General features: G+C 41.7%; 1 protein-coding gene across 1 annotated transcript in view; it reads left to right on the forward strand.

Annotated features, from left to right (window-relative positions):
• The window catches only part of EPN2 (epsin 2), a 62542-nt gene extending 40508 nt beyond the window's left edge, over positions 1-22034 (forward strand). Inside the window, exons 3-9 of the mRNA XM_044980798.1 lie at positions 1285-1397; positions 2894-2986; positions 3245-3401; positions 9825-9998; positions 12917-13009; positions 14071-14286; positions 17966-22034. Of these exons, the coding sequence (XP_044836733.1) occupies positions 1285-1397; positions 2894-2986; positions 3245-3401; positions 9825-9998; positions 12917-13009; positions 14071-14286; positions 17966-18303 (1184 nt within the window). The 3' untranslated portion in view covers positions 18304-22034. The remainder of the gene's footprint in view (positions 1-1284; positions 1398-2893; positions 2987-3244; positions 3402-9824; positions 9999-12916; positions 13010-14070; positions 14287-17965) is intronic.
• The last annotated feature ends 776 nt before the right edge of the window (positions 22035-22810 follow it).

Consider the following 22810-nt stretch of genomic DNA (forward strand, 5'->3'; position numbering starts at 1 on the left):
GTGATTAAAAACTGTGTTTAAAATGACTATTTAGCCATTTAACTTTTAAACACTAAGCTGTGCTATTTAGAAGAAACATTCATTTTTCCTACTACCTGGGTAATTTAGCTTTCAATGTAAATAAATTTTTACCTTTTTTAAATAAAATGTTAGTGGATTATGCAAGATCACAATTCATATTTCAAACGTTAAACAGCAACTGTCATGCCTTGGTAAAACAATGTTTCAGTGTACACATAATAATCCGTGACAGAGCACAAAAGCTAGTTAATAGTTGTTCAGTGAACATAGTGGAGTTCCAAAGGAGTGTCTGGTTGCTATTGTAATACAAATGTTACAGTTGTAAAAAGGCAGCTTTAACACACACAAGCATTTTTTTAGCATGTAGTCTTTCATCTTTGATTACTTTTCATTGCTATATAATGACATGACAGCATAGGTTTGCAACTAATTCTCAGCAGATAAATTCTTGACCTTTAGACGAAGACTTCTGTAGTAGTTATAATACAAATATCTATACCTGCTATCATTTTCTTTAAACAAGGCTGCTATGAAATATTGCATCCTACCTTTAAGATATTCCTTAATACCAGATTTTTAATCTTTTTTTTTAAATTACCAATCTGTTTGAATGAAATGCTTTTGCAGAGAATATTACTATTTTATAAACTGTATGTGTGAATAGATTACTTATGTGTCTAGACTGAGATTGGGCATTAGCTTATAAAAATGTGGGTGGTATCCCTTTTTACCTACATACTGGCTAGCTCTCAGCAAAGTTATTACAGTACAGTAAGAGAAACATCTCTTGAATGATTAACCACACAGTTTATGAAACCAGTAACCCCATCTCTAAAGCTCTGATTTGCTGTGGCATTTTTATATCTAGCAGCCGTTGTAGTCAGATACTCAGTATTCCTTGATATTATAATCCTTGTTAATAAATTAATCCCTTGTTTTTCAAGCACGGTTTCCCTCTAAGCTATCAAATTCTTCCAGAAGTCTCTCTTAATAACTTCTGTCATCTTGTTTGTTGACATCATGGAAGTGGGTCTGATCTTTCAGGAAGCTGAGCATGTTCTACTCTCATTTGATGTCAATGGGCGTGGTGAGTCCTTGGCACCTCTCAGGATAAGGCCCAATGTTTGTAATTCTTGGCTTGCAAGAGCAGCTGTATAGAAGTGAAACACAGTGCGAAGAGTGAATTTGATCAGGCATGTTAAGAGGTTCATAAAGCTTCATATATACTCTCTTATGTTCGATATGTTTCTGTTCCTTCAACAGCTACATCCCCTCGAGTTTCTTCAGAGCTAGAGCAAGCACGACCTCAGACAAGTGGAGAGGAAGAGCTCCAACTGCAGCTTGCATTAGCAATGAGCAGAGAAGTTGCGGAGCAGGTGAGTTTCCTGTGTATTATAATCATTCTCTGTCTGTGCTCTAACTGCAAAGGGGAATACCATCTTCCATGAACGCAATTCGGTTTCACTCCAGTTGGGGAGCTCTGTGAAGCAATAGCCATTTTGGATGAGGGCAGCTGAGGCTTCAGACCCATTGAGAATAAGACATGGCAGCCATTTTGAAATGAGCCATCTTCTGTGGAAGAACATTATTCATCAGTCCCTCCTGAACTTTCAGTTATGAAAAATTATTGCAAAAAAAATAAATCCTTTAAAAAAAAAAAAGCGTACAAAATTTCAGTGACTTGTAACCTATAAACTACTAAGATTGAACAGTGTTTTATTCTGTTACCATCATTTGGGACAAAAAAAATGAAAAAATGGTCTGACCTGGAATGCTCATTTTCCTAAATCACTCATTTTTAATTCATTTTAACTCAAGCTAGTCTACTGTATTTTTTGTAACTTCACAGAAAATTCATTCTGTATTCACAGTAAATGCTGTAATATTGGGGAGATTATATTATATTCTTAATACATAACAAAGGGGTTGCATCTCAGCTATACATTCAAAACTCACTCTTAATTATGGAATCATGCCGGGCACTTCCATAATGATCTTCAATCTTTTTACAACAAGCATCAGTTTATAACTGTACATTAAATACGAAAGTCCTTCTGTCTGCAAATGGATATCATAAGGAAGAGGATTTTTTTCTCATTTAGCAGTAAAGCTGGAAATAATTAACTTAAACTAAAAGTGGAAAAGATATAACTATTGGGGAATAAGATGAAATTCAGAAAGTGGTGATGGAATCAAAATCATTTGAAATAAAGTCAGTTTGACATAAACATATTAGAGATGGCCTAGAAATTTTAGAATCCCACAAAAAAGTGCACAGTTCACTAGAAGAACGACTTTTGGTTCCTTGTAGACCTAACAATTCTATCAAATGTTGAGAGAGACTGACAAAAGCCAGGAAATCTGAAGTTAAAGCAGATGTCTCAATCTTCAATGTTTTAAAGGGGAAATGGTTTATAATAATTTGAAGATGGAATATCTACTTTCTTTACATTCCCGCGTCTTTTAGTTCATTATTTAAGCCATCTTTGTTTTACTCATTCTGCGAAAGGTATTAAAAAAAAACAAGCTTTCAACAAAGATTTTAAGTGGACTGTGTATATAGGTTTAATGATCTCATCTTTAAGATTAGTGAACTAGGGTCAGGTTGTTTTGGCTTGTGCATAAGTGGGGAGATATACCCAAAGAACCCTCATCACATCACGGGCAAGGGACAATCTGTCCTTTGTAACCCACTGCACACCTCTTTGGTGCAAATTGCTCCAAAGGGGCTGGCAAGAGTTGAGGCTATAGCAGGCTTCTCCCTGCACTGGCCTGCCAAGTGGGCTAGGCACATGGAGGGAGCAAACTGCACCATTTTAAAGGCACAGTCTAGCCCAACAGTCAGTATCAACAGTGTTGATTTCCTTTGCAGGAGGAGCGCCTCCGACGTGGAGATGATCTGAGATTACAGATGGCTCTGGAGGAGAGTCGCAGAGACACAATTAAAATTCCCAAAAAGAAGGAGGTAGTGCCTTCAATTAAGAAATTCCTGGTTATGCTGCAAAATGATGAAATACAGTCAAATATAGCTTAATCTGGGCCTGTATATGCTTTTGGGATTTTGTTGTGGTAGATAAAATTCATCCGTGCAGGTTAAAGACCATGCAGCTGATCAAGCAGGGTGTGTAACAGAACAAAATATTGCTTTGTGACATGATGGGCATGTTACTTCAGGGTAGTGTACTCCTCTTTATTAAAGCTTAAAAAACATTTCTTCCCACAGCACACAACTTTGTTGGATCTCATGGATGCACTGCCCTCATCAGCACCAGCCCCTCCGAAAACCGAAACCTGGGGACCCACAGCTGGAGCAAAACAAACAGACCCCTGGGGAGGATCTGCAGCTACAGCTACCACCTCTGACCCATGGCAATCATTTGGTAAGAATAAACACTGCCAGAAGTAGTGCTGAAAAACACTTTCATGGTGCTGACTCTGTCCAAGGTTTTCTGTACGTGGGCGGACTGACATACTCCATAACGTAAGTATTTTGATCTAATGTGGTTAATTTTTTGGCTAGCTTATTTCATCAAGAGAAAACTGTAATGGAAATTTTAATCCATTTAGTTTGATTTTATGCCATTGTAGTGAGGCTTCGTACCCCAAAGGGAGGGAAGTGGTAACAGATTTTCCATTTTTCCCTTGGCAGCAGAAACTACTTGTCTCATGTTGGAGATACTCAGACTCTGACTTGTAGTTATGCTCAGCATCCTAGATTAAGAAACTATATTAGGCAGTGACAGACATCCAAGTCAGGTTGCTGTAATTAGCAGTGCACTAGCAGTGAATTACAATGTGTTATTACTGTTCTTAATGGAAAAGTGTGTTTATACTGACATACAGAAAGTCCACAGCTCTTACAGTGAGTCTTCAAACCTCTTCATCTTTGGGGACAGATCCAGACAACATGGGCAGAGAGAAGCTTCTCCTTTCCTTGAAGTGCCTGACAGTTTAGTTCTGCCTCCTCAGCTGTAGGCAGTTGTTTACAGGATCCCATTCTATAAACATTGGGGGGAGGGGGAATTAATTAAAACAAATGACCCTCAAAAATTACTAGTTGAAATTCTGACGCATATCATCTGGGTTGATTTGCTGAGCTATGTAGTTGGGTGGAGGATGTATTTCCTAGAAGCTTTCTGGATGGGATTTGTTCACTGAGGTTCAGAAATAGAGAGATGTGTGGGAATGGCAGAAAAGCCCTGAAAGCAGGGGAAGGCCAAGGATTGCTTCTTTTGAAATCCCTCATCACTGAATGCATTGATGGGGGGGGCCTCTGCGTTTTCTGTAATCTGCAGCCAGAGACAGCTAGGTGGTTTCAATCCAGCCAGGAATGACTCGGGCAGGAACCAAATTAGTCTAGCTCAGAGATCCAGGAGAGTCAGCTATAGGTGCTCCTGTCCCTCATCCTCTTTCCCCTGGGCATGAAGGAAGCAGACAATTTGTGAAAGGATGTAAAACTGCTGAGGGCCACATCGTAACAGCCACTGCTCCTGGCTGCAGTCCTAACCCACTGTCTATTCCACTCCCTCTGCTTCTCAGACCAACTGGTAACTAAACAGCTCAAACCCATCAAAAATCCCAAGTAGCAGTAAGGGACGTGTTAGGTATCTCCTTCTGCCATTATACTCCTACTTCTGTTCTTCCAATATCAGCCGTTAACCAGATGTTTTACTCAGCTGGCTCTTATTCAGATGGTCTACCACCTGCAGCCAGCTTCAGTAGCCATAATCTGTTGTCTTTTTTTCTCCAACCTGAAACCAAAGGTCTGAGTTCTAACTTCTGGCATCTCCATTCATGGGCTAGAGTCCCTCCTTATCCCCTTTTACAGGCCTCAGGCCCCTCTGTCTCCATTAGGACAAGACAGTAGACTCTGAAGTCTACTTGGCATGTCTAGTTGGCAGCCGGTATCAAGCGGAGTGTCCCAAGGATCGGTCCTGGGGCCGGTTTTGTTCAATATCTTCATTAATGATCTGGAGGATGGCGTAGATTGCACCCTCAGCAAGTTTGCAGATGACACTAAACTGGGAGGAGTGGTAGATATGCTGGAGGGTAGGGATAGGATACAGAGGGACCTAGACAAATTAGAGGATTGGGCCAAAATATATCTGATGAGGTTCAACAAGGACAAGTGCAGAGTTCTGCACTTAGGACGGAAGAATCCCCTGCACTGCTACAGACTAGGGACCGAATGGCTAGGAAGCAGTTCTGCAGAAAAGGACCTGGGGATTGCAGTGGACGAGAAGCTGGCTATGAGTTGCCCTTGTTGCCAAGAAGGCTAATGACATTTTGAGCTGTATAAGTAGGAGCATTGCCAGCAGATCGAGGGACGTGATGATTTCCCCTCTATTTGGCATTGGTGAGGCCTCATCTGGAGGACTGTGTCCAGTGTTGGGCCCTACACTACAAGAAGGATGTGGAAAAATTGGAGAGAGTCCAGTGGAGGGCAACAAAAATGATTAGGGGACTGGAGCACATGACTCATGAGAAGAGGCTGAGGTGACTGGGATTATTTAGTCTGCAGAAGAGAAGAATGAAGGGGGATTTGATAGCTGCTTTCAACTACCTGAAAGGGGGTTCCAAAAAGGATGGCTCTAGACTTTTCTCAGTGGTACCAGATGACCGAACAAGGAGCAATGGTCTCATGTTGCAGTGGGGGAGGTTTAGGTTGGATATTAGGAAAAACTTTTTCACTAGGAGGGTGGTGAAGCACTGGAATGGGTTACCTAGGGAGGTGGTGGAATCTCCTTTCTTAGAGGTTTTTAAGGTCAGGCTTGACAAAGCCCTGGCTGGGATGACTTAGTTGGGTTTGGTCCTGCTTTGAGCAGGGGGTTGGACTAGATAGCTCCTGAGGTCCCTTCCAACCCTGAGATTCTATGAGTCTAAGTGCCAACAAAATAAAAGCAAAAATATCAAGACTCCCTAAAAAGCCAGCAGCGTCATATCTCATTCTGAATGTGACCCAGAAGACTCAGCTACTGGGGGGGTAGGGAAAAAGGCAATGCCCAGTGCCACTGTAAATTTTAAAAAAAGAAGTGAAAAGACCATCCCTCTTATTCCCTGGCTTATGTGAGACACAGGACTCCTAAGAAACGCAATTAAAAATCGAAAGAGGCAAAGCAGGACAAGTCTGGCTCATGCTCATGGAAAAAGAGCCATCTGTCAAGGTTCTGGTAGTCCTGATAGGGGCACTCAGGCATGAGGAAGTTCATGTTTACCCCTTCATAGATATCTTGCTGATCAGGGCCCCCGCCAGGGTGGTGGTGAATTAGCCAACAGATCTTTCAAACATATGGGTACAAGTCGTGATCATCTGGAACAGGAGCCAGATACCACTAGTTCCATTTTGTGTCTGGGGGTTCAAATGGACACCATACAACAGTGCCTCAGAAGAGAGGTAAAATAAGTTGCAGGAAATGCTTCATTCAGGAGGTCCATCAGCAACTTGGGAAACCTGGGTCCAGGTCCTTGTGAACCTTATAGGGATTATGGTCCCAGGTATAGATTCTCCAGTTGGCTAGATTCCATATGAAAACCCCCCAGGATATCCCTGTTGGCCAAAGTCTCCCCTTCCCATCCTGCCACAGTGATCAAGATCCCACAGAAGGTTATATGACCTCAATGATGGTAGACAAAACCTGATTGACAGGTAGGAAAAATCACTTCCTTTTCTCCTCATTCTTCCCTTCCCTATGATCAGGAAGTTCTGATAGCAATTGTCTCCAGCTGATCTACATGTTGCAAAGTGCTTAGAATTGAAGAATTGATTTTAGCACTGTGTGCAGCTGCTTAGCCACTGGGTCATTGTTTTGTTTTAAACAGAGTTTGCATCTTCATCTATGATGAGCAGTAAAACATGAGATTAGAAAAGGTTAAAGTTCTGGGGTTTTGAAACTGTTTTTATTTTTTTATAGGGAAAATTACATCAACCTTGTATTTAAAACACAAGCAAAAACTTGTCAATGGATGGTATTAGCTGCAGCTGTTGAGTTTCCTGTCCTTGGCTCCCAACTTTATTAATGCCATGTATAACAGCTCCTTGTTCTTGCTTTCCAGCTACTTGGCTCCCAAGGATAGTCTTGAAGATGTCAGGTTTATGAATCTTGACTGCTAGTAAAACAGTGACTCATTAAAATAGAGGATTTTAATCCTGCCTAACTGTGCTTTGACATTTCAATAGAGGGAAGGAGGGTGGGGGAAGGTATCTTCCTCAATGCTCTTAGTTACAACTGTTCTAATTTGTGATCTATCTTATGAAAGAACAAAAGACATTTTTGAAAGCTTCCGTTTATCCGGAGTAGTGTCATTAGCATTTCTTGCATGGCATCATCAATCGTAACTCAACACACAATGCAGATGAAGGAAGTGTATATGCTGGAATGAGAGTAGCCATATTCAAATGGAGCCCGTCAGCATTTCCTGTTCTGTAGATGGAACAAAAAGATGCCACCTGTTGATGAAAGTGAGCTAACAACTCTGCAAATCGGAACTTGTGCTAGTATGCTTATCTCCTAGTTTCCTAGTTGGCTTTCATGGTGCTGCTCTTTAAACTGAGGATTTGGTTGTAAACTGAAACAGCAAGGTGAACCGAGGTGATACAGCTGTCTACTACAAGAGTGGCTCTGTCCTGTTCTTGTATTAAAGCATTAGTTTCTTTTTTATACTTATTTCCTGTTGCCAACTATATCTTGGTCTCTGTTGAAATCTAGTTTTCGGAAAAAGGGTGTATGTGAACACACATTCTAACTTGGAAATAGTTGATCACTTTAAAGGGTTATGTGGATATGTGCTATAAAAGCAAAATTATTGCTTTTATTATTTTGGGTTGGTAAGTAGAATTTTCTCGGTTTGGGGTTCCCGTTCGCTCACTTGCATGCTGAGTGCAGGCATGTATCTGATACACTTGCTGCCGAGTGTTGCTTCATTAAAGATGCTCCTTGGAATCTTCAGACTATAAAGATAGGTACCGAAGTGCTTCTGTTGAGTAGGTGGTTGCATCGTAAATACTGCTCTCTTTGTGATGCTTGTATACGCTTTCAGAGAACGTTGTTAAAAACTGTGTGAAACACTAGTAATGCCTCTCCAAAAGGAAACTCCAAAGGTAGGGCTGGGGATGCTCTTTCTGATTGCTACTGCTTGTTGCAGACAGGTAGGAGGTCTGCAGCAAGTACTGGATCTGGGCAAGTGAGAGGTGGAATTGAGTTGTTTTGTGGGAGGAGAGAGGTGACGTTGGTAGTGGGGAAATACTGCTCTTTCTAGGGCTGAGCAGAATCTCCCACTTCCCCACACCCCCTGTTATGGGGGAGGGGACACAGGCAAGAGCAGGCCTTTCAGACTTCTGGCAGTTTGGGTTTTTGCCTCCTAGAATGAGTCTGAGGCCAGGTTCACACTACAGACTTCTGCTGGCATAGCTATGTCAGTCAGGCATTTGACGAGATGGGGCCTCTGACCAACATAGCATAGAGCAAAAACCTCCAGTGCAGACACAATTATACAAGCAAAACTGCTTTTGCCAGTGTAGCTTATTTCTCTTTTGGGGAGAGGACTGGAATATGCTATGCTGACACAAGTGCAGTTTTGCTGGTATAAGCTATGTGTACACGAGAAGTGCTTTGCTGGTACAGTAGAGCTGTAAAGTGTAGCCCCCACCTGAGGGTGAAGCCCCAGCCTCACTGAAGTCCCAAGTTTGGCTTCTTCAGTGGGGCCTGCATTTGAGCCTGGGTGTTTTCGTATGATGGTGGGGGAGGGTGGAAGGAGGACACTTGGGCTGAGCAAAGATTGTGAAGAAGTTTGACTGGCATTTGATCACAAGGGAGGTTGGCAGGGAAAGGGGTTCATGTGAGGATGAAACTATCAAGAAATCTGACTTTGCTTTGGATGCGTTGCTATTTTGTTGTTTGTGTCTGTTTTGTCAGATCATAACCTCTTTAGGGCAGAGACTCTGCCTTCGATTCAACCCCTGGTTGGGGTCTTTAGGTTTTACTTAAATATAAATAATTTGGGGGTTTTGTTCTGTGGGAGTGAAGAATCAGGCTTGAATCATAATGTACTGAAATAGGATGGATCAAACATGCTGTATCGGTATCCTTCTTTAATAAGAAGAGCCCTGAACTTGCAGATCATATGAAGAAAACCTTAAAGAAGGGATATGTGTTGATGTGTTGGATAATTACAGCCAATAGTAGTCATTAAAATAGGGAAAAGAACAGAGAGGATGATTTGGAAACAGATGGGGGACAATTTAGAGAAGACCTATGGCAGGAATAATCACAAATCGGGAGGAAAAATTGTAGCTCAGAGAAAGTTGAAGGATTTGTTTTACAAAATTAAAATATGGTAGAAACAGGAGAGAGTTTTAAAATAGCTCATTTTAAGCCTTTAAGTAGGTTTTCCCCTGAACACTTTGAGTTTTTACATTGAGTTCTTGGTTTCTTTTAGATAATGGCTTATAGAAACCATCTTTCTCTTGAGTTTATTTTAAATGTAACCTGTGATTTAATGTCACTTTCAATCTGAACAATAATTCTGTGCCATGGTGAATGACAGTTTGCCATGAAAGCAAATTGCTGCAAGTTTAATTAAATCTTCAAGTGGGAGCTTATTTTTATTCTTCAAGAGTCTTCCACAAATTAGTTGTCTGTACATATAGCATGGCAAAATTGATGTAACACAGCATCTAATTTTTCACAATTTTCTCTTAGTGCTTACTTTGCAGGGGTAGTATTTATAACTTACTACAATTAATTTCCTAGAAAAGCTTTTCAGAGTGACTTTCTGATCTGTGGTTCAACTGTCTCTTGTTGCAGGTGCCAAGCCAGCTACTTCTGTTGATCCATGGGGAGCACCAACTGGATCCGCTACTCAGTCTCTCTCCAAAAATGTAGACCCTTGGGCTCCTTCTCAGTCATCCTCTGTAGCAACAAAAGCTACTGTAGATCCGTGGGGACCAGCAGCTGCAAACAAACCTATTTCCACTTCTGGTAAGAGACTGTTTACGTTTGACATCCTTTCCAGTAAATAGGCTGTACTGAACCTGTGGTGTAAGTGTGCATCCCTTTAAAGGTGTTTGTTTGCTTTTTTGTACTGAGGGGAGTTATTTTTTCAGCCTGTCTTCATTGACTAACTTAAGGTGAGATGTGGGCAATTGCTAAATGCAGCAGGTAAAAGAAACAGTTGCACTGAAGGACTTGTAGTACTGGATCTCAAAATAAATAAGACCTATAATTACTCCTGGGGGAATTCTTCGTCACTGTGCATGCGCAGAATTTGTCCCCCGCAGATTTCTTTGTTTCCCTGCAGAAAAATGACTTTCTGACATGGAAGCAAAGGGAAGCCACTAACGTGGTCATGCGACCCTTCCCAGCAGTATATTTTGGGTGCCCAGGGCAGAGGTAAATCATTGTGGGGTGTGGGCGGGACTGGGGAAGACACGGCTAGTGGCTCCTACCCTGTGTCAGGCTCAGCTGCTAGTCCAGGGACTTCCTCTTCCCCTGCACGGCATCTGGGGCTGGGTCAGACCCACCCCCAGATTTCTCCCCCGGCTGTAGGAAGCTCTGCAAACTCCTCCTTCCCTTCCCCCCCCCCCCCCGCGCTTCCTGCATCCATCACTTCTCAGCTGCAGGGGGAGGGGTCACTATATAGGGAGATGCTCCCCCATCCGTCCAATCCTTGTGCATCTGGATCCCCATATACCCCGACCTGTCTGCCGAGCCTCCCCCCGACCCAGAACCCTATCCTACCAAGCCCCAACCAGTTGTACTTGGATCCCAACCCCACTAAGCCCCAGTCTCCCACCATCTGGACACCCCCACTGAGCCCCAACCACCTTCACCTGGACACCCCCCCCAGAGTCCCATTACCTTTGGACCCAGAATCCACCAACAAGCCCCTGTGCATCCAGATGCACCCCCACACCCAGATCACCCACTGAGCCGCCCACACCCAGATTGCCCTACACAGAATCCTCTGAACCCGCACGTAGATTCCCCCTCCACACTTGGATCCTGCCTTGCTGAGCCTGCCTGCCCCCACCTGGGGCACCTGGCATGGAGGGGCAGGGCCCTGGGGTGTTTCTGGGTCAGGAACAGGCCTTGCGCTGTGTCAGGGTTGGGTGCAGCCTCACCACTGAGTCCATGTCCCAGGGCGAAGCTGCACAGTGATCTCCCTCCTCTGTGCAGCTGGTGCCCTGTGCTCTCCAGTGCCAGGCCGGAGCCTTCACATTTATCTGATAAAATTTGCAGAATTCTAAAATATTGTGTGCAGAATTTTTAATTTTTTGGCACAGAATGCCCTCAGGAGTATATAATAGACTTTAGAACAGACATTTCAGTGCTATTATTTTGAGTCAGAGCATTGCATTCGGGTGGCTCTTTCCTCCAGACTCCCTTCCACATCCTCTCCAGTCTTTACTTTAGGTACACCTGCCACCCAGTTCAGCCATGCACCTGTGACTGCACTGCTGCCACTGGCCCTCTCTTTAATTACCTAAGCATTTAATTTCCAAAAAACAGAGTATTAAAACAATTTGAAAGCTTCAAAACTACTGACATTGTCAATGTGGTGACTTGCTGTGCAGAAAGGTGTCTCTGTAGATGTAAACTGTTCAGAGTTTGATCAGCATCTGGTGTTCTGAGGAGGAGGTTTTCAAAGACGCAAGTTCGATGCTTACCTGCCTTTGAAAAGCTCCCTCTGTAAATTCTTATGTAACGAAGTGCAGAAGGTGCTGCTGCAACTCCTTGCCTTATGCCTTGTGACTTACTGCTCCCAATAACCATAATAACAGGGTGGTTTTGGATACGTGCCATGACTTTCTGTGCTAAATGAATTTTTTGCAATCATTCATCTCTGTACATTTTATAATAAACTAAGGATGTGTATGTGGAATGATGTCATGATATTGTCTAATCTAGCTTTATATGGGCAAAGGAAAATGGAATGTTTTAGAAATGATTCTGTAAAATTCATGAGACTAAAGATATTTTATAACTTTCTCTTTTTTGCTGGAGATAAATAACATTTGCAATACAAAATCTTTACTTGCATTCTGTCTTCATATTTTACTTCTGAGAGTTAATTGCCTCTAAGTGTCATTGTAATGATTCAAAATGTAATGAAGCTTAATGCTAACTGATTGTTTAAAAAGTGACTTTCAGATTCCAACCCTGTTAGGTTTGGGGTAATATGATTACTCTTTATTTACATAGGTTTTTTTCCCTTCCTTTTTGCTAAAGGTGTTTCCACATCTAGTGAATGTGTCTTCTTCACTGATTGCAGAGTAAAGCTAGGCTCCCCTTTGCTTAGCACTCTAGCGCCTTATCTACGCCAGGTACTGAGCACATCTTTTCTGTTGCCCTCCCAGTCCCTTTAATCTGTGAAACAAGAAGCTGAATTTGGGAATCCAGTTCTTACCCCAAGTATGGCCACACTTACATTCCATTTTGCTTGTTATCACTGGCTTCTATCCATGCTTCTAATTCCAATACTACATAGAATTGTGATGCCCGTCACCACAGCATCTGGATGCACCACTTGATTGCACAGCTAGTTAATATATATATGCTACCTTCTATATTGGGCAGTAAAATCACTGACCATCTCCACTGCAACCTAAAGACACATAACCACATGTGCCTTGAAGGCCTTCCATACTGAAAAGTCAGAGGAAGATTGTACCGTAGGTGAGGGCCAGATACTGAAAATGCACTGCTACTAGTCATAAAGAGTTTGGTCTGGGGTAATGACAGTCGAAGCACCCAGCTGAACCTTAATGGCCATGATAGGACACAGAGGGAAATGTTTCTCAAGTAATGTGAGTGGTTTCGAAATTGCTTTTAATAGCACTGGACATAATGCAGTTGAAGATCTATTAATGACAGGTCTCGTTTGTTCTCCTGAACAGGAAGCACATCATTTGACCTTTTCAGTAATTTGAATGGTACCGTTAAAGATGACTTTTCTGAATTTGACAACCTTCGAAATTCCAAAAAGACAGGTACGGATCAAATGAATACTTGGCAAATGGCAGGTTTTTTGGTAATCTTAGTAACAGGTTTTTTTAAACCAGCTGTTTAATCTTTTTATGACAGAAACAAGATCCACCTTTCACAATGGATAAATTCAAATTGGGGAGTACTTAGAACTTGTTGCCATTTTTATAGCTAATGTAACAATAAAAGCCAGTTGTTACCATCATGTAGTCTGACCTCTGGGTAGCACAGGGCACACAACTTCATCGTGTTACCCCTGTATTGAGCCCAATAGCTTATGCCTAACTAGACCATATCTTCAGCCCGTGTTTTGGGTCTGAGTCATGGTGACTGGGTGAAGGCCGTGGTAGGAGGCAAGGAGACAAAGTAACCTGAGTGATGGTTTGTCAAATAGACATGTAAACACTTGTATTCAACAATAGGGAAAGAATTACTGAAAGTTCACTGTTGTGGAAGTTTGTATTTCACCCAATGAAAATGAAACTGCTAGACTTCAAAAATGTAAATGCTTTGAGACTCTGTACCTCTTTATAAGGGGCACCTTCTGTAAGATTGATGACATAGCTCAGTGTTGGCCCTAGTTCGTCTTTTAAAAGAAATCTTTTAATTGATGAATGGCTAACACTGAATGAACAAATATACCAAGATGATAGTTCAGAGGCCGCAGTTCTGATGCTCATGAATATCTTCTCCATAGAGGCTGTTCATTCGCGTCTATATCACAGCACACTAAAGAAGGATATCAAGGTCAGTTGTGTAGAAGCTTTGTTTATATTACACTGCAGTTGTAATTCTACTGTTCTACACTTCTATGGGATACTTAAGATTTAATATATTTAACAACCTGCTAAAAGTGTAAAACATACTTGGCAATTTAAACAAAATTATAGTATAAAATCAGATTTAAGGATGTATTTTTAGTAGTAGAATGAAATCACTTGCTTCCATCATCAGACTTTTTTTTGCATGATTATAATACATAGTGAACAGACAGATAACTGGCTTTAGTAAATTGTAGCATTTAGCATTGTGAACCTAACAGATTGTTCTTGACTTTTTGTTACAGCCGAGTCGGGTTCCACTTTGTCATCCCAGCATAGTGGTACGACAAGTCCTGATCTCTTTGATTCTCAGCCCACGAACATGACATCAAGCAAACAAAATGCAGCTCGGAAAACCCCCGAGTCTTTCTTGGGGCCCAATGCAGCCTTGGTGAATTTGGATTCATTGGTGTCTAAGCCGCCGCAGCCTGTTCCGTCATTGAATCCGTTCTTAGCTCCAGGTATGTCTCAATACATCCCTTTCCAATATATAACTTTGTTTATATCATGTCTTCCAAATTTGTTCTTGTAGAAGAAACTCTACTCACCTCTGGTGCACATAGCGCAATCTAAAACTTGTACTTCCTGGCTTGCTTGCCATCCTAGACTAGTTTGGCCAGCAGGATTTGCTCTGTTGCAGTTAGGAGGGAAGGGCAGCATGGTCTTGTGGAAAGGTAATGGACTGATACATGGAAGGATTTGGGTTCTAGTCCTGGCTCTTGGGGAGGAGAGGGGGCGGCAATGACCTCAACTCTCATTATTATTTATTTTTTATTACTGTAGCACCTACGAGCCCCAGTCATGAACTAGGACCCCATTGTGCTAGGTGTTACACAAAACCAGAACAAGACAGTCCCTACCCGTAAGCGTTTACAATCCAGGTATAATACAAGAGACTACAAATGGGGGAATACGAAGAAACAATGAGTCCATATTGTTTAAATAGACAAGACAGACATAGGGCGGGGGAAGCGGTAGAACACACAAGCATAGTGAACAATGTGATGGCAGCAAATGGCATGGTAGTTCCATGATTTTTTTTGGCCTGTTTCCCCTCAAACATCTTGTTTGTTTACATCATAAGCTCTTTGAGGCTGTGAATCTTGTACTATGAGTTTGTTTGCTGTCCAGTCCAGTGGGGCCCATCTTGGTTGGTGCCTAGGCGCTACTGTTACACAAATAATAAATACTAGTACCTTCCTTTGTTTGTATCATCCTAAGCCTTCATAGTCTTTTCCTATTCTTAGTCTAGTCCTGTAGGGTTGGACCCTGAGATAAACTATCAACTTCAGTGGGAGTTGCAGCTGTTGAGCAGGCATTGGCTAGCCATGTGTGCATCTTGCCTCTCAAACATGAACATAAATGCTAAAAATAATATATTCAGTCAAAAGTATTAAAACATTCTGCCCAAACCCTTTCTTCCCTCCCCCCCCCCACACACCTAACAAAAGAAAAATGAAACCAAACAAAAAAATCCCATCTAAAGCCTGGACTCTTTCACGCAGAATATGCCTGTGGCCCCCTTAATTCTGAATTGCATTAAAATATCAAAACTATATTGCACAGACTATGTTAAAGCCCACTAGGTAGCTCCAAGTGCACACCAACAGGGTTTACACAGACCAATTAATGCACAACACATTAGTGCACTTCAGAAATCACAAGCCCTTAAGTTCCAAAGTTCCCAAGGCACTTTTGAAAATGGGACTTAGAAACTTGCATTGCTTCGCCCAGATCTACACTATAGACTTACGTTGGTATAACTGTCAAGTATCAGAGGGGTAGCCGTGTTAGTCTGGATCTGTAAAAGCAACAAAGAATCCTGTGGCACCTTATAGACTAACAGACGTTTTGCAGCATGAGCTTTCGTGGGTGAATACCCACTTCTTCTGAAGAAGTGGGTATTCACCCACAAAAGCTCATGCTGCAAAACGTCTGTTAGTCTATAAGGTGCCACAGGATTCTTTGTTGGTATAACTGCATCTCTCAGAGATGTGAAAAATGACTAGATTTAACCCCTGGTGTAGACAGCACTACGTCAGTGGGAGGGCATCCCACATCAACAAAGGTACCGCCTCTCGTGGAGGTGGATCAACTATGCTGACAAGAGAAGCTCTCCTCTTGGCGTACAGTAAAACCTCAAAGATACGAACACCACAGTTACAGACTGACCGGTCAACCAGACACCATGTGAAACTGGACATAACCAATCAGGCAACAGCGGAGACCAAAAAAAAAAAAAAAAGCAAATACTGTACTGTGCCTGTATTGTATCTTAAAGGTAGGCACATCTCAGCTGCCTGTCCCCACCCCTACCCCGAACACCACACCCGGGGCACCCACTTACAGCTAGGAGTTGAAGATGCTGAGATTCCAGGCAAAGCTGAGTCCCTGCTGCCAGCCTAAGGCAGTGGGAGCGGGAGCAGGAGCAGCACTGGGGGTGGCACTGCTTTCCTGTAAGCTGTGGGTACTGTTTTCACTCCTCCTCCCCTGGCTGGGGGGAGGTTGGGAGGCTGTTTTTTCACACTCCCACCCCTCCAGGAGGGGGACATGCTGTTTTCACCTCCACCCCATCCCCACCCCAGTTGGGAGGAGGACAAGCTTGCTCTGAAATAAGTTGCCTGCAGGGAAGCTGCGTAGGCTGCCTCTGGAACCTGGTCTCAAGTGTGAACTGCCGGCGCTGTGTTTTGTTCAGAGTTACGAACGTCTCCAAGTTATGGACAGCCTTCATTCCTGAGGTTCTACTGTTGTAGCAGCGTTGTCACTGAAGCGCTATAGCGGCAGTATTCTAAGTGTAGACCTGACTGTAAGCTCTTCTGAAGAGTTCACCATCAGCCTTCTCTCTACAAAATCTGTTTTTGTCCTCAGTATCTCCCCCCCTGCCCTGGTTCCATTCTCCAGGCAATTTTATTGAAGACCTGGGAAATGACTGTTTTCATTAATGCTGCCAGCAGTAACAGAGTGCAAACTGGTAAGGGGAGGCGAAGCCTGGAAAAAACCTTCGTGCTCACTCCAGTTCACATTTTAATAGGATGAGACAGTGCCATAAATAGATCATCCCTGAAATAACCTCAGCTGATCAAAAAGAAACCCTTGGTGTACTTGGAAACTAATCTGCTCTTGTAGCTCTCCTGCAAAAAGGCTTGTACTGTAGTAGCATTTATGACTCTTTATTTATGGTAAAGACTAAGTGGTGTTGCCACGGTAAACAAATGGGAATAAACACTTATGTTAGTATCTTTATGTGCACTGACATTTCTATACATGGTAACCCGGGGTGTGTTAAGATTATTTAAAATGGTGGTAATTTGTCTTAAAATATTTTTTAAAAAAATATTTGTTTATGAAATTCCTTAAAATATTGGGGAAAACAGAATGAACAATGGTTCTGAGCAGTTTAGCACTATTCAGCAACAGGAAGTCTACATATCTGTCAAGTTTACAAGGGGTCACTGGGCCATCCAAATAAGTCTAAACATCCATGGTATAAAGAATGTGTATTGTTGGCAGTGGATCAAAGACTTTGAATGCTGGGAAAATTCTTTGCTTTTTCCAGCTTTACTGTAATTCGGAACCGGCTTGTTTACATTATGAATTCCTGACAAATTTCGGAGCCAAATACCTGAACAGCTTCTAAAACTGAGTGAAATGGCTGAAATCTTGGGAGCAGAGGAAGGGAGAACAAATTTATAGTAGCCTAAGTGCAATAAATGAATAAAAATAACCTGCAATTATCTGTTGCAGTATAGCCTCAGAATGTCCTGTTCGGACACACTCCTGATTGATTGAATTCAGAATCTGTTTGTACAGCTCGTCTTACAGAAAATTGAAAACTACCCATCGGTGTTGTGGTATCCTGCTGGCATTCATAAAGATATAGTGGGACAAATTCTAATTATATATCCACTGAAGTAAATGGAATTTGTGCCACTGAGAGAGAGGTGGCCCAGTATATGTCAATGGTATTGTAAAAGAGATTTTCATTAGAAGTGGCATTTGTTCTTTTGGGTTTTTTGTGGGGGGGGGAGCGGGAGGGCAGTATTGTGTAACTCTACCTTATCTGTAAATATACATGGCATGCCTGCAAAACCTTGACCTCTTTTGGAGCTGCATTCTTTTTTTTTTCTCTCTTCAAATTAGGGACAGCTACAGCACCAACTCCAATCAACCCCTTCCAAGTGAATCAGCCCCAGCCCCTCACACTAAATCAGATGAGAGCAAGTCCCGTGATGGGCACGAGTCCTTCTTTTAATGCTGTGCCAGCAATGAGCATGGAGCCAATACCTCTGTCTTCCATGGCACCAGTGGCTGTGGGAATGGCGCCGTTACCAGCTATGGGCACCATGGCATCTATCACTCGAATGGGCCAGGGGATGAACATGAACATTGCAGGATCAATGACCCAGCCTCTTCATAGTACGGGAATCCCTCCATCGGCATCCCAGCCCACAAATACAACTAACCCTTTCCTCCTATAAAGACCCAATCGAAGGAACTTTCTTTTCATAAAGTTTCCAAGCTGAAGTCTTTGGGGGAAAATGAACAGGATCTGCTTGGACTGAATGGCGTGTAAGCGACTTGGAAGTAGATTTGCAGTTTACAGTTACGAACTTTGAAGAGTTGTCTATACTTACCAGTTAATCTAAATCTAGTCTTTGCTACAGATGGTACCTTACTTTGGCTTGTTGAGCATTACATGAAATGTTCAGACTTTTTGCCAAAGTTAGATTATGTCCATTTTGTTACTTTGTTAACCATTTCAATACACTTTCTAGGGAGAACCTGCCATTTTAAACTCCATTTGCTATTTTGTAGATGTCAGATGATGTGCTGGATCCTAAAATTACTATTACCTACAGCTGTTCATATGATAGACCTGAGACTTGGAGTGCTAGTGAATGGTTTTGCACATAACTATATACAGTTCTAGACTGTTGGTTCACCCATAGTCCTTATTCTTAGAAGAGGGCCCAGAAGGCTGGTTTTACGCATTAAACATTGCAACACAAAATCTCACCACTTTCTCGGCGGTTTGACTGACAAAGCAGGCTTGTCTCGAAAGGAAAAAAAGCTGAAGAAAATTCTCAAGTTGTCAAGTATAATGTGTGCTGTTGTATGCAGTATTGCATTTGTACACTACTATCTAAGGACTGTAAGGAACTTCCTGTGAGTGGCATGCTGCACTCGTGCTAAATGAGTGTTCTGCTCTGTGCTTGTCCAGTAGTGACTTCGTTTGGAAGTGCTTGTGTGTATTTTATTTTTATTTGACTTACAATGTGAGACGAAAGAAAAACAAAATACAGTGGGACAACTTTGAATTCAGTTTCACCGGGGCAAGCTTTAAAACTAATTCAGGCTTAACCTTGCTATATGCAGTTACACTTTTGCACATATTTTGTTTTTAGTACAGTTTCATATTTGAGTTTGCAGAATAACCTAATAGTCATTTTTTTTGCTAATTTTTATAATGTGGTTCTTATTTAACTGTCTAGTTTTGATAGACTTTTATCAGGTCAGGCTGAAAAATTAAGATATTGGCCAATGTCATTTTTATGGTTGAATGCCCTCCTTTTATTTATGCTTTTAGCTCTTTGTTTCTGTAAAGAAAATTTAAAAGGGAAGATTAACACTAAAATATTTTATTTTTGAATTAAGACTTTGTAATGAAATTTTAAAACAAATTCTCATGACTAATTACTTTTTAGAGGAAATGAATTTGAACATATGACTTAAGACTACATTTAGAAAACACTAATGCTGCCTTTCCTTTAATTTACTCGCCATTTTCTGATGATTACCAACATGAACAAACTGCTAGCCTCTTTAAGAAAATCATGAGGCTGTTTTTCTTTTTGTAATAGTGACTTCTGGAAATTTTAAAAAATTCTAAATCTATGAAAGTGGCTCATTAATCTGATTTTTTTTTTTTAAACTAAAGGTGCACTCCATGTCAGTGACTGGTTCCATTTACAACTGTTAATTTAAACTGAACTATATAGTTTTAACTCAAATGTCTTGGATTCATCAGCACTAAACCATGCGCAGGTTTCAGTCAGCGTTACTGGTATAAATCCGGCCGTCTCTAAGATGGCAACATTTTAAAAGCGCTGCTTTCACATGGTATGCAAACATACACTGGGCACATTTAGGGGAATATCCTAGAGCTTGTAACTTCTTCAATTGGGGCATCTCTGCATATGAACTGATGTCCTTTTTGGTGGCCTTTCCCTGGATTACGAAAAAGCTGAAACAAATTAATGGCAGAGCTCCACTTTCTGGTGTAATTATACTATGTGGATTGTAACAGCCCCATTAGTGTGCCATAAAAAGGAAGGACTGATTGGTGTGAAAGGAACGGGATTTGTATGCTTTTGCCAGAGTAAAACGGGCTGAAAATCCATCCTAACTGGGGTACGGTCACACATTTTAGATGTGTAGGTTGGAGTAGATCTCAGTGTACGGAAAGCTAAGTGCATGGATTGTTCTATCCTCTTGTTGCTATTGGGTTTACAAATAGGATTCAGAATATTAACCTGCTCATTTTTTATATAGGAGGAGAAACGACTGTCCACACCCAGAAAGTCTTCAAAAACCAAATCATTCATGTTGTCTTTCAAAATAAGGAAGAAAAGACTTTTTGGACGTTATTAATCAATATAGGCCAGGAAGAGCATAATTATTGCTAGCAGTAGGAACTTTTACGGGTTGTGATATAAGCAAATGAAAAAAATAATTTCCAATTGGTCTGTGGCAAGATCACTCCATGTTGTTTTCAGTTTAATTTTCTCAACTATGGAGTTAGTTCATTTGATATTTTCCCAGGCTTTAGTCAGTCAGTTGCTTGTATGTGCAAAGTGTAGATGAGGGCATTATCCATCAGCCAACAGGTTCTGACTGCAACCTCTGAAAGACTTTAGATAGCTTCATTTGGAGGCAGGATGGAGCTGGTCATATTTTGTAATTCTTTGAAAATCATCTGCAGCTCAGAGTAATGAGCTATCCTCAAGGAGTGATAAAAATTTACTATTGGCCTGGTAGGGAACTTACATGCCCTGGTTGAATGAAGCTGCTGAGTGGCAAATTGTAGATTTTACCAGCCCACTTTTGTAAGAGCGATACTACTTTTTACATACATTGCACAAGAAACCATGACAAGGCACCCTGTGTCTGAGTCGTGATAAGCACGTCTCATGGTGCTACAGAGCACTTGGCCAAGGAAGTTAACGGCCTTAAGATCCCCAGCCTGAAGTGTGTGTCGGGATACGAAATCAAATAAAAATGAGAACATGCAGATGGTTTGGTAAATATCTTTTTGTTTCTTAGATAGCAGGCATCCCTGTGTCTGCAAAGATCTCATGCATACCGGTGGCATATAAACAACAATGAAAGGTGGTTTCTGCCCTAGCCAATCAAAGCATCAGTTGTGTCCAGAATGTTAAATCCATTTCATGGTCATCAGTGGTTAAACTGATTTTCTTTCTTTTCTTTTTTTTTTTTTGATGGAGCACATTACGTGTACCTGATCTCATTCACACTCCCATTTCTCCAGACACCCTCTTCTCTCCGAGATAATACGGTGCTTTTGATTTAAAATGTTAGTATCCCAAAATAGCCTTACTGGTCAAATTGACCAAAGATAAATAGTGTTAATTATTTTGTAAAAGCATCTTGGTATAATTTTAAGCCCAAAAATAAGCTCAGTTATTTATTCAGTTTTATACTATGTAAAAACTAAAATGTCTTGAGGGGACCGGGAAGGGAGACCATAGTGGGTTGTGCTGTTTACAGTCTCTTTGAAGTCCCATAGCTAAGACCGCTTTTGTTATCCATCTTCCCTTTACTGTTGCCGTTTCTACTGTGTACTGTATGTATTAATATTGCACAAATTGTGGAGAAATAGACGGTTTATTTTTCACAGCAGAATCTCACAAAACTTGCTTCCTTTACAAGTGTTAGAATTGAAATATTTACCAAACTGTTTTCATAATACTGGGAGCAGGCTGCTTTTTATGAATTTGTGCTGACTGTTGACATTATTTACTGTATAAATATAATTTATCATTTGTACTATTGTATCATAATGTTCTGTATCTGTCATTTTTTTCCCTAGTGATGTCACACAAATGTGATATTTAATAATGCCATCAGAACAGTGGAATGACAAGGGGTTTGTAGGTGACTGGTCAGAATTAAAATTGTATTGCTTATATCCTAGAGTTGCGTTCCTTTTCTACTCAAGTGTAGCGTTCGCATCCCATTTAAAAGGGAGACATTTTTAAAAGGATGTCATTTTAGGATGTGGTCCAGTATTCATGGAAGTCAATGGGTTGGATCCGACCTTGAAAAGCCTAAGGTAAAAATCCAGATCCTAGGCTAAAGCTAACAATGGTTTAGAGCAGTTGTCCCCAACCTTTTTCGTCTGGCAGGCGCCAGACGATGAGCCACCAAGGACCGTGGCCGGCGGACGAGCATCCGCCGAAATGCCGCCGAGGAGCGGAAACGTCAAGAGGGCGACACCTCTTCATGACGCTGCTTTTCGGCGGCAACGCCTCTTGACGTTGCTGCTTTTTGGCGGCATTTCGGCGGATGCTTGTCCGCAGGCCAGTACACAGGCACAGGCAGGTGCCCCGGCAGGTGCCATGGCGCCCGCGGGCACTGCGTTGGGGACCACTGGCTTAGAGTAACAGTTCTCATATTTGTGAGTCTGGCTTCCCTTGCAGGTTTTGGTGTCTTTCATGGTCAGAAGCAGCAAGCCCTGGGGAAAAATGAGTATTTTTTAAAGAGACCATCCTCATTTAGTTCAGATTCAGTGGAGTCCTTGGTAATCCAGTCAAACAGAAATATTGGTAGCCTGGCCCTAGCCATGTGGCTAAAATGCTATTCTAAATTGCACTATCTTTTAAAGAACATTTTCAAAGGGATATTTACCTGTTACATCAGAAGAGGCCTGAATATACCAAGGGTGAAATGTTAAAAATCTGGTGA

This window comes from Mauremys mutica, chromosome 11 (genome assembly GCF_020497125.1).
Source record: "Mauremys mutica isolate MM-2020 ecotype Southern chromosome 11, ASM2049712v1, whole genome shotgun sequence".
Taxonomy (NCBI): domain Eukaryota; kingdom Metazoa; phylum Chordata; order Testudines; family Geoemydidae; genus Mauremys; species Mauremys mutica.